Source organism: Semicossyphus pulcher, unplaced genomic scaffold (genome assembly GCF_022749685.1).
Source record: "Semicossyphus pulcher isolate SPU_LCO1_2020_fin unplaced genomic scaffold, fSemPul1.0.p SCAF_28, whole genome shotgun sequence".
Classification (NCBI taxonomy): Eukaryota; Metazoa; Chordata; class Actinopteri; order Labriformes; family Labridae; genus Semicossyphus; species Semicossyphus pulcher.
Window position 1 is genome coordinate 300,929 of NW_027211702.1, and position 26,700 is coordinate 327,628.

Consider the following 26,700-nt stretch of genomic DNA (forward strand, 5'->3'; position numbering starts at 1 on the left):
GATATTTTAAAGCTTTCTAGTGCCAAGATGATCAAACGCTTGCTGATGCTCTCTAAGTGTAAAGGCTTCTACAGTTAAAGTGTTTTCACAAAGATTTTTTTCAGTCCGCTCTGACATCAGTCCACCTGAGCCACTGCTGTCATCCAGTACTACATTACTCATTCACTGTGATTAAAATTAATATACTATGACCCAATCCCAAAAGGGTAAATGTAGCTGCACCAGCTTTTCATCAACACCATTAAATCATCTGTCACTTCTGTCATCCTTTCAGTTAATACTTACAAAGTGGAGTGATAATATTCAGGTTACTCAGTGGTCCCAGGTCCCAGGAGCAGCCAGGAAAAGAAAGGTTCAGTCAATCAAAGTGAAGGTGTTAATGGCAGTTAAAAATAGATGAATAAGTAATAATGACACCCTGTTTCTATTTATAACTGTTCTTTTTCTTTTATTCTAGCAGATTACCAAATGAGTAGCCAAGACTGCTCCGACAAACTCTTGTATTATTCAAGACTTTTTATTTAGCCAAAAACTGTGTATAGTGGGATATTTTGCTGGCTCAGCTCTCTCCATAAGGGAGGTCAAAGTGCAGCACTTGCTACCAAAAGGCACAACTACATTTGGCAGGGGTCCAAAGGCATATTTACTAGAGATGCATTATTTAATGACATGCCCAAACTTAACTATTATAACAGTCTCTACAGCAGTGGATTCCTTAAGAGTTGTTGTACTGTTGCAGTTTTCAGCTAGAAGAAAATCCTGCGGAAGTGAATCCCATGTGTGGTACATCAGCAATTATTGAATTGAAAATTAAGGGTTGGCAAAAGTCTTCATAATGGAAATGGTGTGACTCACTGTAGTCTGAAGTATAATGTATAAATTCCTTAACAGAGAGAAAACCTGTCAGATATTTTCTTCATTTTTATGTTTCTTGCCTGATGCAGCTTTGAACATATAAGCCATGTGGATTTGAGAGATTCTACTTTTGGTCTTTAAAGTCTGTGCTTGTGTGAGATATTGTGTCATTTTGGCTTAGTGACTTGATGAGGAATCAGTACACTAATTATAACGCTCTACCACAGCTATGCTTCGCAGATAAGTCAGTGAAATGCACTCAACATATCTTCTCCTTATAAACCTTCCCTTGTACACCCACACATCAAATAGCACTATTACACACTTCACTTAGTTATCTCTGAAATATTTGTCTGCAACAAAGAGGCTTTAATCTGGGATAACTAATTTTACTGTGTCATTACTTTCATAACATCAGATTTGCTGTCTGCTGCCTATACCTGAGACTCTTAAAATGGTAGAGGCATCTCACTAGTCTGTAGAGGAGGTGTTCTGCTGCTTTCACAAAGCAACACTTGTTTTATAAGCACAGGTAATATATTACCTTGTTTGGTTCCATTTTCCTTTTTAAAGTTATTTTTGTGAGGTATCAGTCGAATATAGAAGCACTCTACTTCTCCCCATTGTTCCCATTTGTTCAAGTGCACTGTTAGATGCTGTCATCCAGCTTCGCACAAACAATAAAAAGATTGCACTTTTTTTGTCGTTTTGTTTTGTTTCTTCTCAAAAGGCACATTTATTTGAAAGTGGATACAGTTTAGTGTTCACAAAGGGAAGAAAGGAGCTACAGAGTTTTTGATGTCCTCTTTTCATCATGCAGTCACAGCGGGATGCATTAGGTAAAAAGACTACATTATGCATAATAATGGTTTCACAAACTACAATCAAATGTTCACAGTAGAACTCAGACATATATATTATATATTGGGTTCGAGATGCAGATTTAACTTTTGCAGATCTTTTATACTTTACCTGGATTTTTCTGCATAGTCCATAGCCACAAGGATAAAGGTCCTTTTTTCTCTTTAGCAAGAAAGATTAGCCACTCTCCCTCCCAAACGATTGTTCCATTTTCAGCAGACAGTGCATATAATAGTTTTGCAAGTACCTGTTTGAAAGATTAGACTTTTATGTTTCAATACACCTGTTCACTTGCATCAGAGAGAGAGAGAATGGGCTGCAGCGAATGTTGCAACATGAGACAAAAAGGAAGAAAGAGAAACCGTAATGTGGATGTAAATTTGATTGAATAGAGCCAAGGGAGGCATGACAGACATTCTAAAGCCAAGCATGGGTAGGCACGTCAACCGCATGTCATAAAACCATACCTGTATTATCACAGAAGAGCTTTTTTCTTCTTCTAGCAAATCCTATGCTGCCGTTATCTCTTTACATTTCCCCCACATGAAGAGCCATCCCTCTATCTACTGTATACTGTAAGTTTGGTAATTTACTCTCATGACTTTTTTTCTTGTCAATCAATTACATAACACTATTTATCTCTAAATGTATTCATCAATAGCTAAAATTGTGCTTTAAAAGGACAACATTCTGTCTTTACAAAGATAGCGTAAATCTAGCTCCCTGCAACATTACATTAAAGTAACAATCTCAGAGATCTCAGTTTAGTTCTCTAAAAGGCAACTATGGTGATAAGCGGTAAATGCAGGTGTGATTTTGGAGTTTGGAAATGATCATTTATCTGCACCGCCAGCAGAGACTGCTTAAACAGTCAACGCTTCAACACGTGGGTAAAAGAGTAAGTCAGTTGTATTAGCTCCACCTACCTTATCTGATGGACCAACCACTGGTTGGTGATGTAACTTTCATCATCTCTAACTGTAGCTACCTTTCTTTTCCTGAGAATGCACGGTCGACACCCTGTTTGTTAAACTGCAAATGCAAGGGCTTTTATCAGAGGCTCAATCACCATTGTATTACCTCATTCAGGAATAGATTGTGACTTAACAGACATTCATTAAATTAGCTCTGGGAGATTATTAAGTTTCACGGAAAACGTAAGTCTTTGAGCTTTTGATCTGTTCCTGCACAGCTTTGCATGTTTGCATAATTCAAGTTATTTTCTTGAAATCCATTTTGATCAGCTAAGTAAGAGGCCCTTATGGTCTGAATGGATTGTAAACTTCAGTTAGGAGAAAATCCTCTTTGTCTCTCTTTAGTATTAATAGCAGTGCTTGGTCGGGCTCCAGGTGCCCCCCGCAGGTCATCAAAAGAAGGATGTGTTCATTACTCATGCAACACAAAGCTAATACTCAAGTGATATGAATACTTTAAAAGCCGTTGAGACACCCAACCCATACAGATTTCTCTCTGTGTTATTCTGTGCTTGCACATGTTTCTTTCTGTTACACACTGTTGGACAAAGCAGATGTGGACAAAGAGGAAAAATTCTGAACTCTGGTCTCCTCTGACTTTGGTTTCACACTGCCTTTTTGCTCTTTTCTGTTCTTTCACTCGGTCTTCCCTTCTCTATTTCATTTTTGTACACATTTACTTGAAGAAGGTCACAATGAGTTAACATCTCTTTCTCAAGGGAGAAAGCTGTCAGTGTGCTTTTATCTGTCTCATATCTTCTCCATTCATCTTTCATATTTTTGATCTTTCATTCTATCAAGGTCAGAGAGAGAGAGGTCTGTCTGTGTGCTTTTGTCTTAGTCTGTATTAGCCTGTGTGCTGCCTGTCTACATGCCTTCTGCATGTGTTGCTTTTTACCCGAAATGCTTTCATCCTCTGGTACTACATCTGTGTGTATGCTATCAGACATTCAGATTGTAATTGCAGCTATCCATTTCCTATTGTAATATCATGTGTATTTCTGCTTGAGAAAGGGTTCCATGTAGCCAAAGTGGCAGGCCAGTGTTTTCCCTGGTGGGGGAGATCTAACAAAGGCAGGGTCATCAATATATCCTGAAAGGGGTGAATTGAATTCTCTCAGTCTGTCTTCCTCAATGGACATGTATTCAGACACACACCATTAATACAGGCCTTTTCATCGGGGACTGATAACCACTCATATTATAACTCGCTACAGCTCCCTCTAATGTCTGTCTTTGTTCTCACTTCCTCTTTCACTGTTAAATTAGCAAATGTCACCCTCAAGCCATCTCTAAATAAAAGTTTCCATTATGGTGACCTTAAGAAAATACTGGAAAATACTGGTTAAAATTATTACATTACGGGCTGGGATGGGCTGATTTTTAGGTCTTAGTAGGATTAAAGCTTTTATAACTCTGGATCGTGCTATGTAGCTTCCTTCATAAAGAGTCTAACATCAAAAATGATGCATCTTGTCGGATATCCAGGGGAATGGCCAAAGTTCAAATCTGTTGAAGCTGGGCTTTCTTGGTCCATTGCTTGAACTTAAAGATGGGCAAACACAACATTGACTTGTGCTTCTCAATTTCCAAACATTTCAGAATATTCAACAAAGCCCCTTCTTTTGTTTGCTGTAATGTGACTACACCTTAACTCTATGGTTATTCTTTTAGACCTATCCCTCCAGAACCACGGAAAACATCATTGAGCTGTTTTTACTATCTGGGTACCGCTCCCTATGACAAGTGCACTGACCTTTAAGTGTTCAATCTGTGAGATGCCCCTTTAACTTGGTTTCTATTCACCCCACAGTCAAACCGGATCCCCCAGAGCGTGTGACAGCAACTCCCATCCGTTTCAACGCTCGGAGGCTGGAAGTATCCTGGCACAGCCCCGCCACCTGGCCTGACATCGACAACTTTCCCCTGAAATACTTCCTTCGATACCGGCCACTAATCCGGGAGCAGTGGCAGCATGTGAGTAATGCAGCTGTGTGTGTGTGAGGCATTTATCTTTTTAAGGTCATGATTCAGAAAATTGAGTACAGATGGGACCTATGAAGCTCTATCAGAATACCATGTAGATAAATCTACATCTTATTATTATCTTGATGATATACAAGCAGTTAAGATGGAATCATTCGGAAAAAAAAGGTTTTGTCCAACGGGGCCAACAAAATCATACGCCTGAGATACACTAATTAACTCCTGTGAAAACTGAACACATGGATATTAATCACACATTGTTAAAAGGAGCTCAGTGCATCGGAATTAGACTCTCACTAATGAGTAGCATAGCGAGTTCAGAAAAAATCTGGCTGACATATGTAATGACTGTTTCATAAGCCAAAAATAAAGGCAGTTATAAATGGTCCAGAGAGTTTGTCCAGATATATCTCCATTACCAAAAGCTGTAAGTCAACATTGCAAAACACCTGTTAAAGTATGATTCATTATCTAGTATTTCCAAACCTCTGGTGAGCATGTCTTATTTCTTTCCTGGAAGTAGTGCTGGAATGACAGACCAGCTTACTCCATATTGCAGATTGAGTTTCCGCTCGTCTCAGAAGTATTTCTCAAATGAAATGGCAAATTTTCTACAAGCAGGAGAGATTTTTTTTACATTTTTTAGGCAACTATTGAAACGAAAGCCAAAGTTATTTCCAGCATCATTCAGTGCAGTCAGTCAATCTCATCAGGAAAGATGCCTTTGAGAACGTTTAGCAGCTATAAGTGAACTGGTCCAACCTGTAGTCGTTTGAGTTTGATCCCCGTAGAGACAGACATAATCGCTAAGCTTCTTTGGTGTGTGTTACAGTATCTGACTGCTTCTTGTGGGTTCAGTTCCCTCAGGGCTTCCTATAGTAAAAGCATATGTGTCCACTATAGGATTCCTGGGATGAAAGTCCCCTCTACCAAGGTTTAACGTTGCAGCGTTATTATCATCCACGTCAATGGTCTGCAAAGGTGTTGTTCCAGAAACTTGGGTTACTGACCCTCAAATGGAAACACACACTGACATATGAATTATCGTCCAATACACATGTTCTTTCTCTGTCTTTCTCTCACCTTTCTCTTCAGTCCATCCCTGTATTTGTACTTCACAATGTGTCTCTGTCTTATCCATTACCTCACCAAATCCTTTTTCTTCCTGTTCTGTCTCGCTTTGCTCCTATCTTTCCTACTTTTTTTAAACTTTATTATCAAAGTTTCTTCAGATTGGATCATTGTGGAGAAGTTTATTTGATGTTTATTTTGTTTTTTGTGTCCTTTTGTTTATAACTATGTCTAGTAATCCACATATACAAAAGTGTATTTGTTGGCACCACTTTGCTCAGTTTCATGTTATTTGTCAGAGAATTGCCAGTGGCTTTTTTTAAATTTTCAAACAAAGTAATCAAACTAAATATTATTTTGTCCTCTGGGGACATGTGATAATGACATTTTAAAGACTTAATGATTAATGGACCCCAGTAAGCCTGCTAAATAGAGTATGTGTTACCTTTATGCACAAACCTTTAGTCACAATTACAAAAATCATACATACATAGACAAGCCTAGTGTTATTATCTACATCCATACACATTCTCTCTCTCTCTCCCTCTCACAAACACACACACAGTAACACACACACAGCAGTGGGAATGATGGAAGTTGTAATAACGCCTTAGATCTTTGTGGTATACGTCAGTGATTAAACCTGACACACACTCTCAGTTTCCCTTCTTGCCCTCACCACTAATCAATCAATATGTGAACTGGTGAGTTAAGCGAAAGGTTGGAACCTTAGGTCAATATTTGGTTTGGGTAAGAGCACATAATTTGAAGATTACATAATCACAGTTAATGACAGCTGAAAACTGTACGGTTTTCTGGGTTTTTTGCAGCGTTCTTTGATGAATGTCTTCATGTCATGGATTGAGTTTTCATAGCAGTAAGTGTGGTTTACAGAGGGGGGAATTCTCAGCCTGTCACCTCCGGACTTCAATTCCAGGTTATTAGTGATTAATAGATGCATAATTAATCCTTGTGTATAAAATTTGTATGTGTATTAATCAGGCTGAATTTTTAATTTTTAACTCATTGCAACAGGTCAGGTTGTAATAAACTTTAATGGCACAAGCAAAGTTTGCCACTAGTGTATCATTTATCGGAGATCAATCAATACATTCAAATAGTCCAGTGTTTGGCTGATTGACTGCTTTTTCCTGAGTTGGAGAGATAACAGAGCCAATTTAAGCTAGTAAGAGCTGTGCAGCCATGGTTTAAGAACAAATTATACTTCCACATCTTCCACTCTCCAAGGGTCTGCACTGTACATTTCTTCATCTGCCCATGTCAGCAAGGGACCAACATTCATTACCTCGCAGACCTTATAGGTCGACAAAATGTTTAATCCTGTCAATGCACAGCTAGCTGATAGAAACAGCACTTAATGTGAGTCCACTTCTTTTCTCTGAATTTGTTTTGAGGTGTATCTGACCACCTCCATGTACCAGTTCCAAACTGTTCCAAAATTATATGGCAATAACTCTGGAAGATATCTGATGTTTTCTCTTAATCTGCCTTATTGTACCTAATCTCAGGACTGTGTGAGCATACCGTTTGATTAAAATCCCTTATATAACTACTCAAAGCATATTACACCACTGCCACATGCACACACACATTGATGGCGGCCAGACAAGATGCCAACCTGTCTATCATAATCGAATTCATTCAAGCACACATTTACAAACCAACAGCTATGCCTTTAGGATCAAGTTCAGTAGTTCAATGTCTTTCCCAAAGACATTTCAAAATGCGATCTGCAGGAGCCGACAATCAAACAGATGATCTTATGATTAGTGGATGACCCCACCAACTCTCAGCCAGCCATCCAACCCTGGCTATCTCTGTGTAATAAAAATGTGTTTTAAGCAAAAATAACTAAATTATTTCTTCTACTACTTAAAACTGTGCTGCCACTGCAGCGTCTGTGTTGAGTCAAATTATGGAGAAGAATACAGATCAGATCCTACTCACTGCTTAGTGAAAAACACAACTTTCAAATGAAAATTTGTACCACAATGTCCGTTGAAGTGCAAACTAAATGTTAATTAGTTAGAATTTGTTTCTTGTAAGGCCATGTCTTTCAATCTTTTGTAGACTAGACTTTGTGCTACAAAAAGCACATTCACATATTTGTAAATGTCCTTTCATTTCGTTATAAGTTAACAAGTCTTCATGTTTTAAACACTTGTGGCGGCTGTGGCGCAGTGGTAGAGTCAATAGTCTCTCACTTGGAAGGTTGGTGCTTCGAGTGGTCAGACTAGAAAAGTGCTTTATAAGTACAGTCCATTTACCATTTACATCCTGTAAAGACACATAGTACTCCTTTCTAGCTCCCATATGGGTATATATATTATATATATATTGTGTAGCCATGCTTTCAGAAGGCAACATCAAAACTGTAAATAGATCAATTTCAGTTGGTTATGGCAGCTTGTCACTGGTTACTGCCATTGGAGCTGAATATACAGTAAACCACGTTTAATAATTGACTGTAGTTGCTCCCTGTGTTTTCGAAAACATTTGGGCCTAAAACTTTCAAGCCGTGACATAAATCATTAAGTGGAGTTTAATGAGGTTGCCAAAATAAGATACACTGTTTATTGGCTCCATATATACTTCATTAATTATAGCGCCAGAGGTTGAATACTAATTGAAGTGGTTTGTACTGCTGTGGAATTTAACTTTAATGTGGTTAGACGGCAGAGCTGGGTGAGAATGGCTTTCACATGTAACATTTTGAAATATGTTTTGAGTCAAAAATGAAAGCGGTGGTGTGATCAGACTGATCTTTAGAGGAAACCATCCATCCTCCCGAGGAATGAAGGGATGACTGGCCCAGATACTTAGAGTGATGGAGATTCAGACAGAAGGAGGAAAATAAGGGAAAGTTTGAAGCTGAGATGGATGGAGTGCTTCACATGAGGTAAAAAAAATGTTAATGGATAGCAGACTCTGGTAGAGGAAGTAAGAGAGTATAAACGCCATAGACCTTAGATATCTGAGAGCATTTGGACTTAAGTTATGGATTGTCAAAGGTGATTGATGAAGAATTGGATTAAGGGAAGGAAGCTGCTTATTGCATTCAAAATAGTTGTAATGCTAAAAAATGTATATATAAGCCTGTGACTACCTTATTTGATCATAACACATGAAGAATGGATGACAGATGAGAAGTATGGCGAGAAAAATTGTCATATGGAGAGGACAATGGCTGTTCTCCATATGACTATGGCTGTTTGAAGCAACACCAGCCTCAAAAAAATTGATAAATGAATGAAAGCATGGGGAACAAAAAAGCACAACAGGGGCTTCTTTGCAAGTTAAGTTTTATAAGCTATCAGTTAAAAGGTGTTTCATGTTAAGGGAATATGGATTAGTGGTTTAGGGGAAAGAGAGGAAGTAATGACAACGAAGTGAGAAACTTTGGGATGAACTGAAATATGACTATAAGAGAAGCATTACAAGTGAGAAGCTGACGTGTATACAGAGAGAAAATCCCTATAAAAGAATGAATGATCTACTAAGTCACTGAATGATTTGCAAATTGAGAGATTAGCTTTTAGCAATGCCACCCAGCCTTACTTGAAAGAGAAGAGTTTATGATGTAGTTGAATGTGAAATCAGATTGCGTCGTTAAAGCCCCAAATCTAGTGAAATAAAAGAGAGTCAACTGACACAGATATGAGCACTGTGTATTAGCAAAGAAGGTGCACCTGTCTGTATAGAGAATACTAAATGCTTCGGCATATGCATTGTTGTCATGACTGTATATTGGATTAGTTGTCACTTTTTGTTTTGACCTTGTACAGATAAATAGATTGAGCAAGAATGTTAAGATGGTCAGTAAAGCCGCTTCGGTTCAATAAACTCAGTTTCAGCACTGTGAATATATTTCCCACGTGCATCAATGCTAGAGAAAAAAGGAAATTTCATCACATTTACTCCCCAGAAAGGCACAGCTACCATACATTCTCTACTTCTGTCCTTAGTCGACTTTATGCTACAGGCTTCATTTGAGGCTCATAAAAAGATGTAACACTCCAAGTCACCTAGTGAGTGCTAAGAAAGGGTAACTTGGTCCTTGAATACCCAGATCATCCACTCCATAAAGATGATGGTGTCCTTCCTTGAGGCCTCGACTTAAAAGGTTCATAAACATAAGACTGCAGGCTAGTCTCCTGTAATTTAGTAGGGAAGCTGTTTTTCTATAGATGACACTTTACTCTGCACTTCACATCATGTCTGTGCCATAATCTGTAATTGAGTAATTGAGAGTTAATTATCAAAGACGCAAAAGAATAGCCACTTGAGAATACATCTGCATGCCTGTAATGTTTCAGTAAATTGTTCCGTTTCCCATGGCCGTGTGCTGCATTGTTTCCATCCCACCCTCACGCTCCCTTTACTAAGATGTGAACTCAAGCTCTCACTGCAATTAAAGCAATGGTCCAGTAACTGTGATAAGAACAATTTCAGATTGCTCAATATTCTCTGCGTGGTATGAAACTGCATCTGCTACACTGTAATTGCCCTTTGGGGATGATGCTGAACTCCAGCCCTCTGAAAACACACACGTTTCCTTGCAGATTTTCTCACGCACGGAAACAGACATACACGGACAGAAATGAACACATGCAGATACATATATTCACTTTTAAATATCATATGCATATAGAATACATATGGACACACAAACCAATCTTGTTCTTCTAATTATAAAGATTAATATACAGGGAAATGCTTTCCAAGCACTCTTACATGAATATGCATGAGTGTACATGTGAAAACAAAGACCTCACACAGCCACAGATTATCCATATTATGTAAACAGGCATTCAATCCATGCAAAAATAGCACACATCAAATCTTCATCGCATTAAGTCATTACTATGAGTCCGCCAAAAGTCTGCTTGTGCATGGAGATGATTTAATCATGTTTTCAATGCACATTATCTTGTTTCAAGAATGTAAGTCTTAGTTTTCTTCATTTATAGTGCAGTGACCTATATTTGTTCTTGTTTTAAAGTACTTCCACTAATTTCTGGAATATCACTGAAACAAGTTGATTTGTGTTAGAAATATTCTGAAACAAGCTGGAAGACTTTAAAGGTTAAAAATGTCTTGATGAAATTATGTTTTTTGTGTCATTTTGCAGTGCATTCATAGACCCACACAGTGTGTCTGCATATATTTGCCCACCTACAGGCTGTCCACAGATGTCAGACCCACACATACTGTACACAGACACAAAAAGGGCAGAAAAGTGCAAACATTGAATGTTCATGATGTAAGACCAACAAAAACTCAGAGGGACACAATAAATCAGTCGGAACAGAGAAAGGAGGTGGACTTAAAATTCTTCTTCCTTTAATCTCTGTCTGCTTGGCCAACACAGCTTAGCCTTTCATTCATTTTTTTTATCCCACATTTTCTCTCTGTCCTTCTGTCTGACGTGCTGCATCCTCCCTCTCCCATCCATCTCCCTCACTCTCCCACCCCCACCTCTCTTTCTTTGTCCTTTTTTCTCCCTCTATCATTGTCCCTTTCTCTTATTTTTTCTATATCTCCTTCATTCCACCCTCTCCCCAGGTCTTCCTTTCTTTGTCAATATTGCTTCACTTTCCTATCGCTCTTCTCCTCTACCACCAACACACTGTCTTTCTCTTTCCATCCATGGCATAATGGTCTTTGTATGTTTGCCAAAACTCACTCTCATCCTGCAAGCACTTAGATGAATCAATACTGAGCTAGAGCTGTGTATGTGTGTGTGTGTGTGTGTGTGTGTGTGTGCAATGTTAAGTAGATTTACAGCAATATACTGTATGTATGAGATTGTTTGCCTATGTAATTCTCTGCATCTTCCTTGTGTTTTTGTCAGATTTTGTGCATTTTTATTGGCTGTTTGTGTGTGTTAAATAACTGTGTGCATGTACTGTGTGATTTTTTTGAATAACATTGTTGTCATGGCAGAGTAAAAGCAGAGATTGACCCTGAATACAAGGCTATTTAACTCAATCTGACATTGACGTTCATGAAAGCTAAACAGTGCCCCTGATTCCCTCTATTTCATGCTCTTCTCTCCCATTCTCACTTTATCCCTCCACCTCCTTGTTTCCTTCTCACCTCCCTATGCCACCGCATCTACCACTTTTTCCTTTCTCAGCAATCCATGGCGTTACCATCATCCATCCATTCATCTGTCCTTCCATCCATGCATTAAGCTAGCTATCTAACCATCCGTCCCTCAAGCCATCCATTTGTATCTATGGGCGAACATGATAAATGTTAAGACCTTGTTTGGGGAAAAACATCCCATCTAAAGGACACTGCCAACGACAGATCATTTATCATACCCCATCTTTCGAACACACACACACACACACACACACACACACACACACACACACACACACACTCAGGGCAGATCCAATCCTGTCACATATGAAAGCCATCATCATTTAGCTCTGCTGTCAAAAAAGATTAAAGTTGAATAGTGTCCTGTACATACACAAACATACACAAAGAGATGCATACTGTAGATCAGCATCTAATAAAGAATATGCAGTTCTTATTTTATATCAATCCAATTTTAGTTCTCATTATATTTGCAATAAGGAAAGCACAAAAATGTATATAGGAAAATTGGAGAAAGGGGAAGAAGAAAACATGAAAAGGAAAAACTGAAATCAAGACCAACATGGAGGCAGTTGCTCTTTCTGTTTAACACATATACAGTATATACAATGAAGAGGTGTCATATGTGTCACACATCAAAGCGAGAGATATCTTATCCTGTGTGACTTTCCAAGATTGCAGTTGGAATATGTCATTGTATATTTTTCCTGGTGCTTTAGAGGTCTTTCTGTGTACGGGTGAATGAAGACGAATGGAGGCGCTGCCCTCTCCTCAGTCTCTATTGATTTCTATATCACCATGTCAATCCTTGGGGCTGTCATACACAACCTTGTATCTGCCCTGAGATTTCAGGACACACATACACTGTTTGGACTTGATCTTGGAGACTTGTGTCTCATGGCCAATACATTTTTGATGGAGTGAACATCGCAGACACCAAATGAAAAGTGGAAGTCACCAACGCTGTTAAGATTAAACAAACAAGGCTGTCCCTTTCCAGAAAAAAAGCTAAAAGAGGGGAAAGACTTTAAAACAGTGCAATGTGTTCATTGTGATGAATTAATTCAAGAAAGTTAATCATCATTTTATATAATACTTGGACAAAAAGAAACCAGCCTGTGTGGGCAAAAACTGCACCAGTTATTATTTAAAATAGACTGCCAGGAAACATTGTCAGTATTAGTTTTCTTTAATATTCTCAAAGTGCATCCAAATGACCTAGTTTTTCTGAGGCATTTTGAAAAAATGTGTACAAACTTTTTTGCCCAAAGGCAACAACTTGTGATGAGCAGTGCCAGCTGCCATTGGGCAGCACAGCTCTCTTTGGAGAAGTGTGGTTCAGCTGGCGTACAGCAGTTTCACCACCCATCATGTTCTGTCAGCCTCAGCTTCATCTTTATCAAGTAAAGTTCTGTTGGGAGCAACTCGGGGGTGTGGGGGCATTTTAGAAAATGCCCATCTGGTGATTCGAGTACGAGATTAATAATTCGATTTGATTGAAATAAGGAGGCAGCCTTTGAGCAGAAATTACCATTGTGAGCCTGTTCTGCAGCAGTATGAATATTATACACTGCTCACTGTGCTGTAGCCAACTGTTTTCATTAGGTTCAATCCCCATTCATTTAATTTGTATCTTTTTCTCCAGCTTTTAGAGCTTATCAAACTGACAGCTAATTACACAGCACCATCTATTACAATTAATGTTCTTTGTCATTTGTCTTATGGGTTTGATTATCTGCCTAAAACAGCAATTGATTAAACAGCCACTTAGAAGTCCTGGACGTCAGACTTTCTTTCCACCACTTGAGCACAGCATAATAATAGAATCACACAACTAAAGAACTGTCAGTTGAAGTCTATTCAATGGATCCGGAGTCAAGCGTCACATTTTGGTCAAATGTATTATAATTTTATATAGCCAGGCACGTAAAGACCTAATTTATTTCAAATATCATAGCAAGGCGTAAATGATCATAAAATAAAGCATCTACTGGGTGACAGTAACAGGGCAGGGTGCCTGGAAAATTTTTTGTGTCTGCATTAAAAAGATATCAGATCAAATTGTATATGACACATTATTGTTATGTCATTTTTCTGATTTTTCACAACATTTCCCTGAAAAAGCCAGTAAAACAAGTAAAATAAGCTGAATGTGTTCTCATATCCATCTCCAGTGAGACCTGTCAGCAGAGAAAAAAAAAACATTTTTGTGACATGACAGGAGTTTTTTAGAGTTGTTACCGAAGGGGAAGATGGAAGTGGGGGATGAATTCTGATTCAAATCTTATCTCTCATGACGTGTTCATGTTTGACATTTTTGACAAGCTGGCATGGCAGCATAAACCAGAGTTAATGTAGAGACACCTCCACAGCAGTGTTGTTGAAAAGCACCACATGCTTTTTAAGGGTGCAAGGTCTAGTTCACGATTGGCTGGGGGTTTAGCTTCCTTTTACAGTAATTGCTGCTATGGCAATTGGGTCTTCACAGAGGAAAATACTGTCTGAGAAATTACCCCTGGATTTGGTGTTTCTGCGTGCGTGTGTGTGTGTGTGTGTGTGTGTGTGTGTGTGTGTTCTCAAATAGGAGGAGTGCACGGCGGAAAAATGGGAGCTGTCAGTCAACCTAATGAGACCAACCTTCTCAGTGCACACACACGCACATACACACACACACAGCGCCATCGGGCCAGTGGAAGTGCCATATAATTGGGTTTCCTTTCCAGGACAACAGACATGCTCAGTGGATTAGATCTGACCACCGACGCCAATTCTCTCCATGTCTCACTGTCTCTGTTTTTTCTTCTTTCTTTTGCTGGCTCATTTTTGCATCTCTAGTTTCTCTCTGCACCCCCCTCCCTCTTCCCCCCTATTTGTCAGTCCGTCTTCTCTTTCTTTATGTTTTGTTCTTTGTTCCTTCTACTGGTTTGCTCATCTTGTTGTCCCTTCCACCTCTGACCTACATGAATGATGCTTGACACATAATATTTGGGTCCGGTGATAATGTATTTCACAAAATATATGACAAAATATACAAGCTAATGTTTCAAGCCAAAATAAACATTTTTTATGTGATTGTAATGGTCTTACTGCACCACTGGTATGACCTGCTATTGGTGTTCCTTCCATTCTTTTAATTTCTACTACATCAAGTCATTTATTTCTTCTTGATAAGATGAGATGAAACTTTATTGATCCTAGTGGGAAAGTTATTTGAGATTTATGCAATAGTAAACACAAGCACAAGATAGAGTAATGATTAAATGGAGCACAAGAAAGAAGGTTATAAGAGATATTACGCTGAAATGAGAGAGAGGAGAAAATGAAAGGACAGGAGAGGAGGTTAAAAGAGAATAAAAAGGATGTGTGAAAAGTAAAGGGTCACTTCCTTTTCTCAAAGTTTCTTATGCAATCCCTGAGAATGCTCACATCTCCTCTCTCTGCCCCTCGCATTGTCTGGATTTGTGTGTGGAGGGTCTTGGGGAGTGTGTACAAGTGTGTGTCTATCTGACACTAAGCTGTGTGTGGTGTATTTGTGTGGAGTGAATTTCTAAGCTGTTCTTACTCACAGTCTTTTTTTTTTTTTTAGTTTCAGGAGCAGTGTTGGTATCTTGGTCCTGCACCAGAATATTTTCCAATAACACTGTTACCACACTTTACTGTCTATATATTTTCAACTCTGTATTTATCACAAATACATTATCCAGTGTCCTGGTTAGCATAAGTGTGAGCAGTATTAACTTACTTAGAAGGAGATTGTTGATTAATAACAATTACTTGGCAATTGTGTCGCAAGGGAGCTAGCTGGCCACATTTCATAGCAGTTGTTGAGTCTTAAGCCCCAGAAATATCTGTATTCCATAACTGCAGCTTTAAGACTCCTCTGTAGCCTCTGTGGTGAGTTCTTTTTTTGGTAAAGTTGTTGAATTTAGGCCTTGGGAGGAATCAACACTTAATTTTCATTTTATTGCATGTTCAAAGGGATTAGAAACTCCAGGTGTGCTGCTGCTGTGGATCCCTGCAATAATACCAGCCCAGCATGTTGTGTTCTCCACTTCATTGTCAAACGTTCATGCTCACATATGCTGTTTACAGCCAACTGACATATGGTGTTTATGCATTAAAGGAGGAAGTTTCTCATCAGTGAGGACATTTAGTGATCATTACTTTCAAAATAGGCTATTTAGTGGTCAATCCATATGGGTAGAATCTTTATTACTGTCATTATAACTTGGGTTTTGTAAATACTATATATTTACTATGAGTCAATGGGATGTGATTATGGCAAGGTAAATATTTGGGTGTACGGAGTGGCAAGGTGTTTGCTTTCTTTTGCAGGAGTGTTTGTATGCATGCGTGTGTGTGTGTGTGTGTGTGTGTGTGTGTGTGTGTTTATGGATTGTTCACACAGATACAAATGAAATGATCACAACACACTAAGTAAAATGAATATACAAATATTTTGTTTTTACAGATCTAAACATTTTTGATTTTAATACATCAGCACTGCAGACACATATGAAACATAAACACACACACATTCAGAGAGAGAGAGAGAGAGAGAGAGAGAGAGAGAGAGAGCAACAAGTAAATATACATCACCTCACCACCACTGCCACAACAAACAGGCTTGGTCATGCCGTGTAAAAGATCTCTCATATTTTTTTTGGCAGCAAAAGCAACAGCCTCACAAAAATGCATCTCCTCCTTCCATCTATCTCTCCCCTCCCTCACTCTCATTCCTCCCCCCCTTCCCTCATCTCATCTCCCACCTTCCTCTAGTATGTGATATTAAGTGCTGCTTTCGCTGCTCCCTCCACTTGGCAACGCAGCAACACATCCATCTCTCTGGAAATGTTTATCTGCTAGCTGTTTACTCCATAAACTCCTCCATATATACTCACATACATGTTCAGCACACAATTGCCAGGTCCAGTTGAGCCTTTCAGACACAAAAACACTGCAGTGGACTTGTACTGACATGAAAGTAAATATGTGCGTACAAAGAATCACAAACACAAGTGTTGGGAGGCATTTTTTCCCAAACCAGATTATGTGTTGGTTTTTTTTCATATCAAATGCAAGCACACACACACACACACACACACACACACACACACACACACACACACACACACACATACAGTATAGGTACATTCACAGACCTACGTTAACACACAAAATCAGATGTACGTGTTTGGCTTAACTTTCATAAGCTTTCACACTACAGACATTAGTATGCCAACACACACACACACACACACACACACACACACACACACACACACACACACACACGCGCACACACACACACACACACACACACACACATACATACACATTAGAGTCTGGAAGGAATGCTGATATAAGCTATGGTTGGATACGCTGGTTGGACTACATATAAACAGTGGAAGATTTAGCCTCAAAGGCCGCACACTCGCCTGTTAACACACACATTTACACACACTATGTATACTAAAGTGTATCCAGATTTACTCATAGCGCTCAACAAGAACATGTAAAACATACACATGCTCTTATGACATTGTTATTGCATTCCACTAATGAAATTAAGCCTGTAAATGTAGCGCTCGGTTAGGCAGATAAAGCCTGAACTTCCTTCCAAGCAAAGGGAGAGAGGGGGCGAGAGACAACAACTGAGAGCAGATACAGAGAGGCTGCGAAGATCAAGGCAAAGTTAAAAACAGAACGGTCAACTTTACAGAGAGGGTGAGCGATGAGAGAGAGATTACAGACAGACAGAAGAAGCACAGATGCTCGGGATGTATGAGGGGCTTATTTGTCAGATCGACTCCAGATTTGCACATTTTGAAGCGCTGATAGGGAAACTCCCGTCAGGGGCTTGGTTAAAGCTGATCGGCAAAAATTATATGGTGGTATGAAGGGTTTTTGATTAAATCACAGACAGTTCTTTAAGGTCAATTCTTTTATTTTTGTAGTTTTGCCATTTCCATCAGTAATATATTATTCTCAAGAGAATCATAAAAGTATTCGTCAGACTATCAGTTGTAAAAAAAAACAACAACACATTGTTCTTTTGACTTTTACTGTACTTTCTGTAATTGTGCAGTTGCACTTCATCTGTGATATAAGGGATTATTAAGGACATTCAAGGGGCTCTCATTTCACTTTTCTGTAGGGCATTGTGTTATAATAATCAACAGAAACAATTGCTGAAGCCAAAAAAATAAGTCTTGTGTAAAGGCTGAAAACATGACTGATGGAAGTCTATCGACCAGGGATTCCCAAAGAGGGGTACGCGTGAGGAATAATGTAATGATGGTGTAATGGTGTATTAATTACACCCAGCGGGATTTTTCACTTGAAAATCCTCAAATGGATCTGTTTCTGAGCCTATGCATGTGTCTAATTTTTCTTTACTTGGTGGATCGTGTCTAACTTTATTGCAGTTTGATTCAAATTAGGCTACTGATTACTACTGAATTTCCGTAACCGTTATCTTATGTTTGATAATTGTAATTTAAACTTGATTCAATTTTTCTTTAATGCGGCTGAAAATATGACAGCATTTCCCATCTTCTCTCATGATGGGCCCATCTGCCTGTCTTCTTCTTTGCTCTTTAAAAGTGAGGACCTAAGTGTGTAAGTTTGTTACAGTGTAGTTTAAGTTTCGAAAGTAAGAGCGCATTGTTGTGATCTGTTGAATGTTTAGAATATCTTGATTATTTGTGCAGAATTAAACTTGGTGCCTTTAATGCGCCTATAAATAGGATCTGTGTTTTTTTGGGGGGAGTTGTAGGGGGTTGGGGGTACATAAACCCGGTCGGGATGTAGAAGGGGGTGCGTTGCACAAAAAGTTTGGGAACCGCTGCTATAGACAATAAGAATGTTTTTTCTTTAAAAATGTTCCTGTAAAAAGATATATTACTGTAAAATGTAAGTTAAGGAAATACAGTAATAAAGTAAAAGTTACTGATGTACATTTAAACAGTTTTTACATATTACTATATGCTTTAAATACATTGTATTTAAAGTCGTCCAAACTGTCTCTTATTAATACATGTATTATTTCTCATCATCAAATATGGGTGTTTGTTTACATTATATGTGTGCAGCCAACTAAATAAATAAACTTCTTATTAAGTTAGCAAAGTAAATTATTTCAAGCTCAAGCTGTTGATTCAGTCCAAATATCCAAAACGTGTGTGCGGGTGTGAGGAGGTGTTTGTGTGTGAGTGTATGAATGTCTTGTGGCACTGGTAGACTGCAAAAGGCAACAGGCATGTCACTAAATCATTAAATACGACTTCAGGAGAAGAAAACGCAGCACCCGCATTCTCCCATTTTTTTTCTTCAATCCATCAGACATGGGCCAAAGGCAAACAAACACACACACACACACACACACACACACACACACACACACACACACACACACACACATACAACACTAACCGTAAATTGCAGGGTTGCAGCAAATCATTCTCTCATGCACTCCTTGATGACTCAAACATTTAGTTCATTCTATGTTGCGCTCTGCAAATTAAAGTGTGCACAAAAGGCTTTCAAATGTTGGCATGCATTATAATGTGTTATAAAATTATGTAGCATTGATGCCAAAGCTTTTTGGTATAATCATCAATTATGCCACTGGTATTTTGTATGCGTGTAGGCTGCAAAGCCATCGGGATTCAATCAAGTCAATGAAATGTAATACACCACACGGATGAAGCAACAAACCTGACCTATGCACCGAATAATGATAAAAGGTGTGTGGTAAATAAATGAGCACTGAATAAAAATGGTTTTCTGTTCGGCACAGCTGCTTCTACCCACCATAAAACATTCAAGACAAGCTACAAATTCTATACTGAGCTCATAATTTATGGGTTGAGCCGAAAGGGTTGAAGGGTTGGCCTTTCAGGCTGAATTGCCTTTTTAAGCAGACAATTTTCATAATTGATCGTGTTGGAACATTTAATATCCCTGAAGTACTGTAGAGCCCCTTCAGGGATCTGTTCATAGCTTCAGAAATGTATCTATTTAAATTGTAGATAAGGTTGTTTTGTTAATTACTTTTAGAATTGATTTGAACATACTTTTGAACTTAAGCTACTGTAACTGAAACTCAAAGTGTCCCGCTCCCTGATCTAAACTGACCACATGCTCTCTTCTCTTGGCTGTTTAGGTGGAGTTGTCTGACAGCACCTCTCACACCATCACCGATGCCTATGCTGGGAAGGAGTACATCATCCAGGTAACATGTCCTGTCTTGCCATTTTGATTTCAAGTTAGCTTATCAAAATGTGTCACATGGGAGGTTAAAACACCTTTTTTTAATCACCAATGAATTCTATTTTGTAGTAATAATGTTAATTCTGTTCTTAATTATTGGAATTTACTCTGGTGTTTCGCAGGTGGCTGCCAAGGACACAGAGATTGGAACATGGAGTGACTGGAGTGTTGCTGTCCATGCTACACCCTGGATTGAGGATCCTCTGCCAATCACTTCCACAACTGAAGTGGACGTTACCGGTACGTTACAGCCTCAATTAGCTGCAATTGTTGCCTCAGGGTTTCTTTCAGAGTTACTGACATAGCTCAGCTACATAGCTTTAAAACTTCCATTCAAAATATATGCTTAGACAGTTATCAGTGTTGGAACCAGGACTGTCTGAGCTCAACATTGACATTTCTGGACACACCATCAAATCCACACTGCCCAGACTAAATGATGTTTTCTTAAGTTCTTATGCTTAGGTTTTTGGGATTAAGGTTTTTCAATGCGCATAGCACATACACTTTAAAACAAACACTCTCCTTTAGTCCAAAAAATAATTTCAACAAAAGTGTGACTGACCAAAATGCTCTATTTTCAAATAAACAAAATGCCAAATTACTATGGAAATTAAAATATAATGAGATATGGCAAAACTCAACAACAACAATACTTAACAACAGCAGTGCTTTGACTAACATGCTAACATGCTCATCAAGACAATGCTAACATGCTGATGGCAAGCAGGTATAAGTTACACATTTTTGCCATCTTACTTTATTGTTTTAGGTTTAAAAAAAAAGTTCAAATTAGCAATGAAGACAACATTTTTGCAGGTATTTGGTCATAGTTATGGACAAATTAGAATTGCAATCGATGATGGTGTTAGATGAAAACTTAAAAAGGATCACCAAATTCATAGAATACGTTGACTTGGAACAAGGAATATCTGTACAGATGTATAGGTTGCATGCCGCACATTAAGTAGATGTGATATCTTGATGAGATACTTTAATGGGCAATTAGAAAATTCGAACTGCTGGTGGCATTAGAGGAAAAGTCAATATCAAGGCTCCATGAATGTCTGTACAAATGTGCAAAAAGTTGTTGAGACATTTCATTTTGGACTTGCTATCCCAGAAGCCACACTGCAGAAGTTAATCAAAGTAAGGAGAATAGAAAAAAAGAAAGAAAAAGGCTTCATGCAAATAAATATGTAACAGTAGCCTACAATTTGTAGATGACTTTTCATGTGTAGTTAATGATACCTTCATTAATTCCCCAAATATGCAAGTTAACCTGTTCAAGGAGAGAAAGATTACAGTAGAGTGACCAAGGGCTATGTCACTGTATATATTTAGAAATATTCCAAAAGTAATTCTTTAACGCTGTGTGATTTTATCAGTCTTGCAGTCCATCAGCTGGAGAAATCTTTGTGATGATAATATAGTATTCCTATAATGTTTTTACCATTGTTCATTGTGCCCACGGCTGTCACACAGTAAATTTCCTGAACCACTTAGGTATGAAATTAAGTTTGGTTAATAACTTTCTTTATCATTAAATTGAGTACACTATAAGCGTTTGATAGCCTTGAACTTTTATCGCAGCTTTAGCAATAAGATCCAGCAGCCTCAAGACAAATCGGCTCACATCAACCTGAGCGCCTGAACATAGCCTCAGGGAAAAACATCTTTTTAAAAATGCTCACGTCTCTCCTACAACCTCAGATGGGCTCACTTACACTGCAACAACACTACATTTTCTAGCGTTTTGTATGCATAAGAAATGCTAATCTAACATTAAATCCATTGTAGATGATTATATTTTAGGTGTTCCCTTACACACACACATGCACGCTCTCTCAAACACGTCAATACAAAAGCTATCACTGGGAGTTATCTAGTTGGCACCCTTTCAGCATGTGGCAGATATCAAGGATGGCTCGCTTGTCAAATGAAAATCCCTCAACGCACTGATGATCCCTGAAAAATAAGACATCCATTCCATGCCTGAACACTCTTCTGTGCCCATCTCTCTGACCACGCTGCAGTAGTAACACACAAATGGTAGGACACATGTTGAATAAATTAACACTAAATATGATGGACAGGTTTTAAAGTGTATTTGACTAATTTGCACTTTCTAAATTCCAATCCTGCGGTGATCTTGCAAATGTAGGGAGTGTTTATCCACAGCATCACCAGCTGCATATCAGGCTGGTGAATGCTTTATGATAATATTCAGTACAGCATGCTAGAAACATTTTATTGAAAAACACAGCATATAAAGATGTTTGTGCACAATTACAAGATTGAAGTAGTTGAAACTTTCAGTTCTAGGGCACCTTTTTTGGTTGTTGAGTGTAAGATAAGGTTTGCTCTTTGTTCTATGGCACATTAAGCCACCAATAACAGTTATGTCCTAAGTACACTCCTACAGCACTGCCTTTGACCATTAGAAGTTAGCAAAAATGTGTTTGCTTTTTAAATCCCATGCAGATGCCAAATTTATGAAGAAAATCTGAATTTTTAAAATTTCTCAAACAGTCACACTGGGCTTGAGGCTGGAATATTTATCCTGCAAGGGAGAAAGATTGGAAACTTGGAAATCATTTAGAGATGAACTTGGGGCCAAATATCAGTTTGCCCAGCTCCAGAAGTAATGTGTCAAACATTACATCTGCCAAACAAATTTCTGAAGTAAGTCCTTTCTGGCTTGCTATTGACAGGGTACAACCCAAATCCAGCACATAACGCCAAACTACAGACAGTGAGTTATTCGCTCTTCATACTCAAAATGAAGCTGTTACACTAAAGATTAATATCTCTTCTGTTGCTCATCCTTGCATTATAAAATACCACAATGTTAAACAGAACCCTGCTGATTGTGACACAGTTTACTAACAGACAGTTGGAACACAGGCATCCAAAGAGCTCTGGTGTCCTCTATGACATTGAATTAAAATACAGTGAAGAATAAATTAGCCCCTACAGATTCTGGAAAAAATTGAATCATCTTACTTGGGGTGCTGTTTTAGCTCAGTCGGTAGAGTAGGCACTTCATATACAGAGGCTACAGTCCTTGATGTGCTGATTGCAGGTTCGACTCCCGGTCTGCCCATCATTTGGTGCATGTCACCCCCCACTCTCTACTCCCAGCATTTCCTGTCTCTTTTCAGCTGTCCTATAAATAAAGGCAAGAGCCAAAAAAAGAAAAAATAATAATCTTTGAAATCACCTTACTCCCTAACATTGGTCCAAACAGTTTCCTCTTACTGTCCAAATACACCCATTGTTTTTCTTGCCATAAGTTTGATCTGATGAATGTATTAACAGCTTATTTATTGAGTAGCATACATACAGAATTTAATTTTCCACATCAGAAAACGCTGCACTCATAGTAATACAGGTTTGACATACTTCAGACTGTTGGCCTTTTTTTGGCCTGAATTTTGCCTTTAAGGGCAAAAACAGACTCGCCTTACTCCTAACTGTTGGAGGTTGTTTTGCTGTACTCACTCACTGACCAGGCATGAAAAACCCAATTTTAAATGTTAAAAAAAAGTAGACTTGTCTTTCTTTCTGTCTTTCTACCTGCTCACTGACATGTCTCAACAGTTTTATAATACAACAGTGACTCCTGTTTGTCACAGGCAACACTGCATGCTCATCGTCAAAGTCAACACTGAATGAGCTAATGCATGCCTGGAACACACACACACGTGCTTAACAGTACTCACAGTACATGCAGCCTGCTCGAACTCTCCCTCACATACAAACACAAGAGGAAAATGACCACATATACGTACACACACATGCACAGTACCTCCTTCTGATAGCAAACAGTGCACACAGACACACGCACACCAACACACTAACACAGAGTCTGTACCCAGTGTATTATTCTTGTTCTCAGGGAAAGAACAGGAGGTTATTGGGATTCTCCTCATGCCTCTTCTCGATCCAGCTGCGGCTTCTCTGCTTCCCTTCTCGCTCTTGTTGTCCTGTTCTCTCTTTCCATCTCATTCTCTCTTTAACCTTCAGGTCTCTCTGTGTCTCCTTTTCAGTCCATTTCCTCTCACTTCTCTCTCTATTGCTCACTCACTCTTTCCTCACGCTTACCTTTGCCACCTCAGACTTTGTACTTATCTCTTGTTCTGCCCGTCTCCCATCTTCTCTACAGATGTTCAAGTGTTTGTTAATTTAGAGAAGGAGTGTTTGTTGTCGTTCCCATTAATGACAACACTATTTGTGCATGTGTTTTTATCCCAGTTGTCCAGGCAGTGTAAGAAACAATGGGGACATCCATCAAACAATTTTATGCGCATTTTCAATTTTTGCATAATAAAACATGGGAGGAAACTTTTTTAAAGGATTTTTTCTTGGGGAACTTTTTCTGTTACATTTTAAATTTGTGCATAAAAAAACATTGTTTTAAAAAAAACTTGGTATGCTGAAAAGGAGAGATGCTATACAGTCTAACACAGACAGATTTCTCAACAAGCTGCCAGAACAAAAGTTGCATATAACCACCTCACCAGTCTAAAAATGAAGAACAAATAAAGCAGAGTTATCTCGGGTATTAGCAACCTTGATGTCATTTGTATGTCCAGAAGTCCAGAAATGGGCCCTTATTTTATGTTTGAGTAACTGATTCTAAATTAATTACACATATACAAATTTATTGAGCGGACATATGAAACTCACTGGCGTTATTATACAGTTTTCACTCAGCAACTGGAGTGGTTGTATGTGTGGCAGAACCACATCAGCAAAGAATCAAGAAAAATAACTGATTTTCTGTCCTTAACTAGGCCAATAAACACACACAGTTCAGCCAGGGCCAACTCTTTTTCACCTGACCAGCTTGTTAAACATCTACACACTGACCAATATTCCCTGACCGCTCAGCCGAATAGGAAATGAACAGACTTCCTGTGACTTATTGATTGTGTAGCTCACAGTCTAAACACACAGGTACACTTTCTCTATATCCTTGCTGTCTTTCTCCCGTCTAACCTCTGCCACATAACCTCTTCCTCATTTTTGGGGGATTTATGTATCAGAAACAGCAGGTCAGTTTATTTTCCCTGTCCTGGCATCAACAACCCCATTTCACATCAAAAGGATGGCACAGTGACAGACATTTAGAAATCCCATCCTGGGTGATCCGACTATTGCTTAGTCACCACATTCCAGGAACTAAAAAGCAGATCAGTCCAGGCTTTAAAAAGTTGCAGCCATCCCAAATGCTGCAACCATCTAAGATATAAGTTTCTGCCTCACCCACTCTGTGAGACAGAAACTGGACACTGTCTAGCACCAGACTAGATATCACTTCTTATATCCTTCATGTCTAAAACTATTTATAAGTGCTTAGTTTCTGTGTCAAGATGATGAGGTGCCTCAAGGTCCTCCTTCGCTGCATGCTGGATATAATCCACTGTACAACCATTGCTTATTATGTCATTTAGGTGTGGAGTATGAAATTGTAGATGTTATTTTTAGACATTCAGGGTACTATAATTGAAGTCTTATATAATTTCTCTATAGACAGTGCTAGGTGATTGACATAGTCTGAGCTTTTCCAAGGATTGGATGGGCATGAAATTTGCCCCACTGAATCATACGTTTAAAAATGTGGATGCACCTCACAAGAAAACAGCACTTTTTTAAAATAGAAATTTAAAAATACAAGACTGCAAAAAAAGTAAGAATAGAATTTCAAGTAATAATCTGAAAGATTTTCATGTAAATAAATGTTTGTTGAGTCACTCATTGAGCCTCTGGCCCACTGATGAAAGCCTTTGCATTTGCAGTATTATGGACTGGGTGTCTGGTGCAACTTTCGGAGAAAAAGTCACAAGCAGCGCCCAGTTAGTTTTCCATCACCCAGCAGAGAGGGTAGGCAGAGCTAGACGGCTGCTTTTCCGGTCTCTGCAAGTGTTGCGAGTAAGAGTAATCTACTATGGCTGAACAAACAAAGAAAGATCGATGACTACAGATACAACTTCAAAAATAAATGAAAATCCAAAGAAAAAGAAACAAATTTGACGTTCAGATGAAGGCAAAGAGTCTTAAAAGGGAAATGACCTTCAGCGAGGAAAATCAAGACTTACAACTGGAGCCAACCGTGGACGTCACACATGCAACACTATCTGAATATCTGGGAAGTGTGCTCCGGCAACACCATTTATTGTGATAGATGCCGCCAAAGAGAATGAATCTGAAAACAAACCCTCTTTCTTAACTTAAGCTGTGTACACTTCCTACTGCAAGTGAACCCTAAAGTTCAGGTGTTTTGGATGAATATGGAAGATGTATTTTTGTGTTTTATATCTGCAGCAGATCTGAGTGGCACATCTGCATGTCTCTTTTTTAGCCCCGACAATTGACACTCATGGGTATAGAACTTCTCGCAAAGACAAATCAGCCTTCAAAAAGTTTCTCAGGAAAGAAGTTGATATATAATAAAACCTAGGGCCATAAATAGAATCCACCTACAGTATTTTTCATTATTCAGGAGACTTATGTTTTTCTTGGCTTTGAAAACTTTGAAATG

General features: G+C 38.7%; 1 protein-coding gene across 3 annotated transcripts in view; it reads left to right on the forward strand.

Moving 5' to 3' along the window:
* cntfr (ciliary neurotrophic factor receptor) overlaps window positions 1-26,700 on the forward strand; it is a 220,682-nt gene that overhangs the window by 189,187 nt on the left and 4,795 nt on the right. For all 3 annotated transcript variants that reach the window (XM_069677259.1, XM_069677260.1, XM_069677258.1), the window contains 3 exons: window positions 4,504-4,667; window positions 20,047-20,115; window positions 20,276-20,393. In XM_069677259.1, the coding sequence (XP_069533360.1) occupies window positions 4,504-4,667; window positions 20,047-20,115; window positions 20,276-20,393 (351 nt within the window). The remainder of the gene's footprint in view (window positions 1-4,503; window positions 4,668-20,046; window positions 20,116-20,275; window positions 20,394-26,700) is intronic.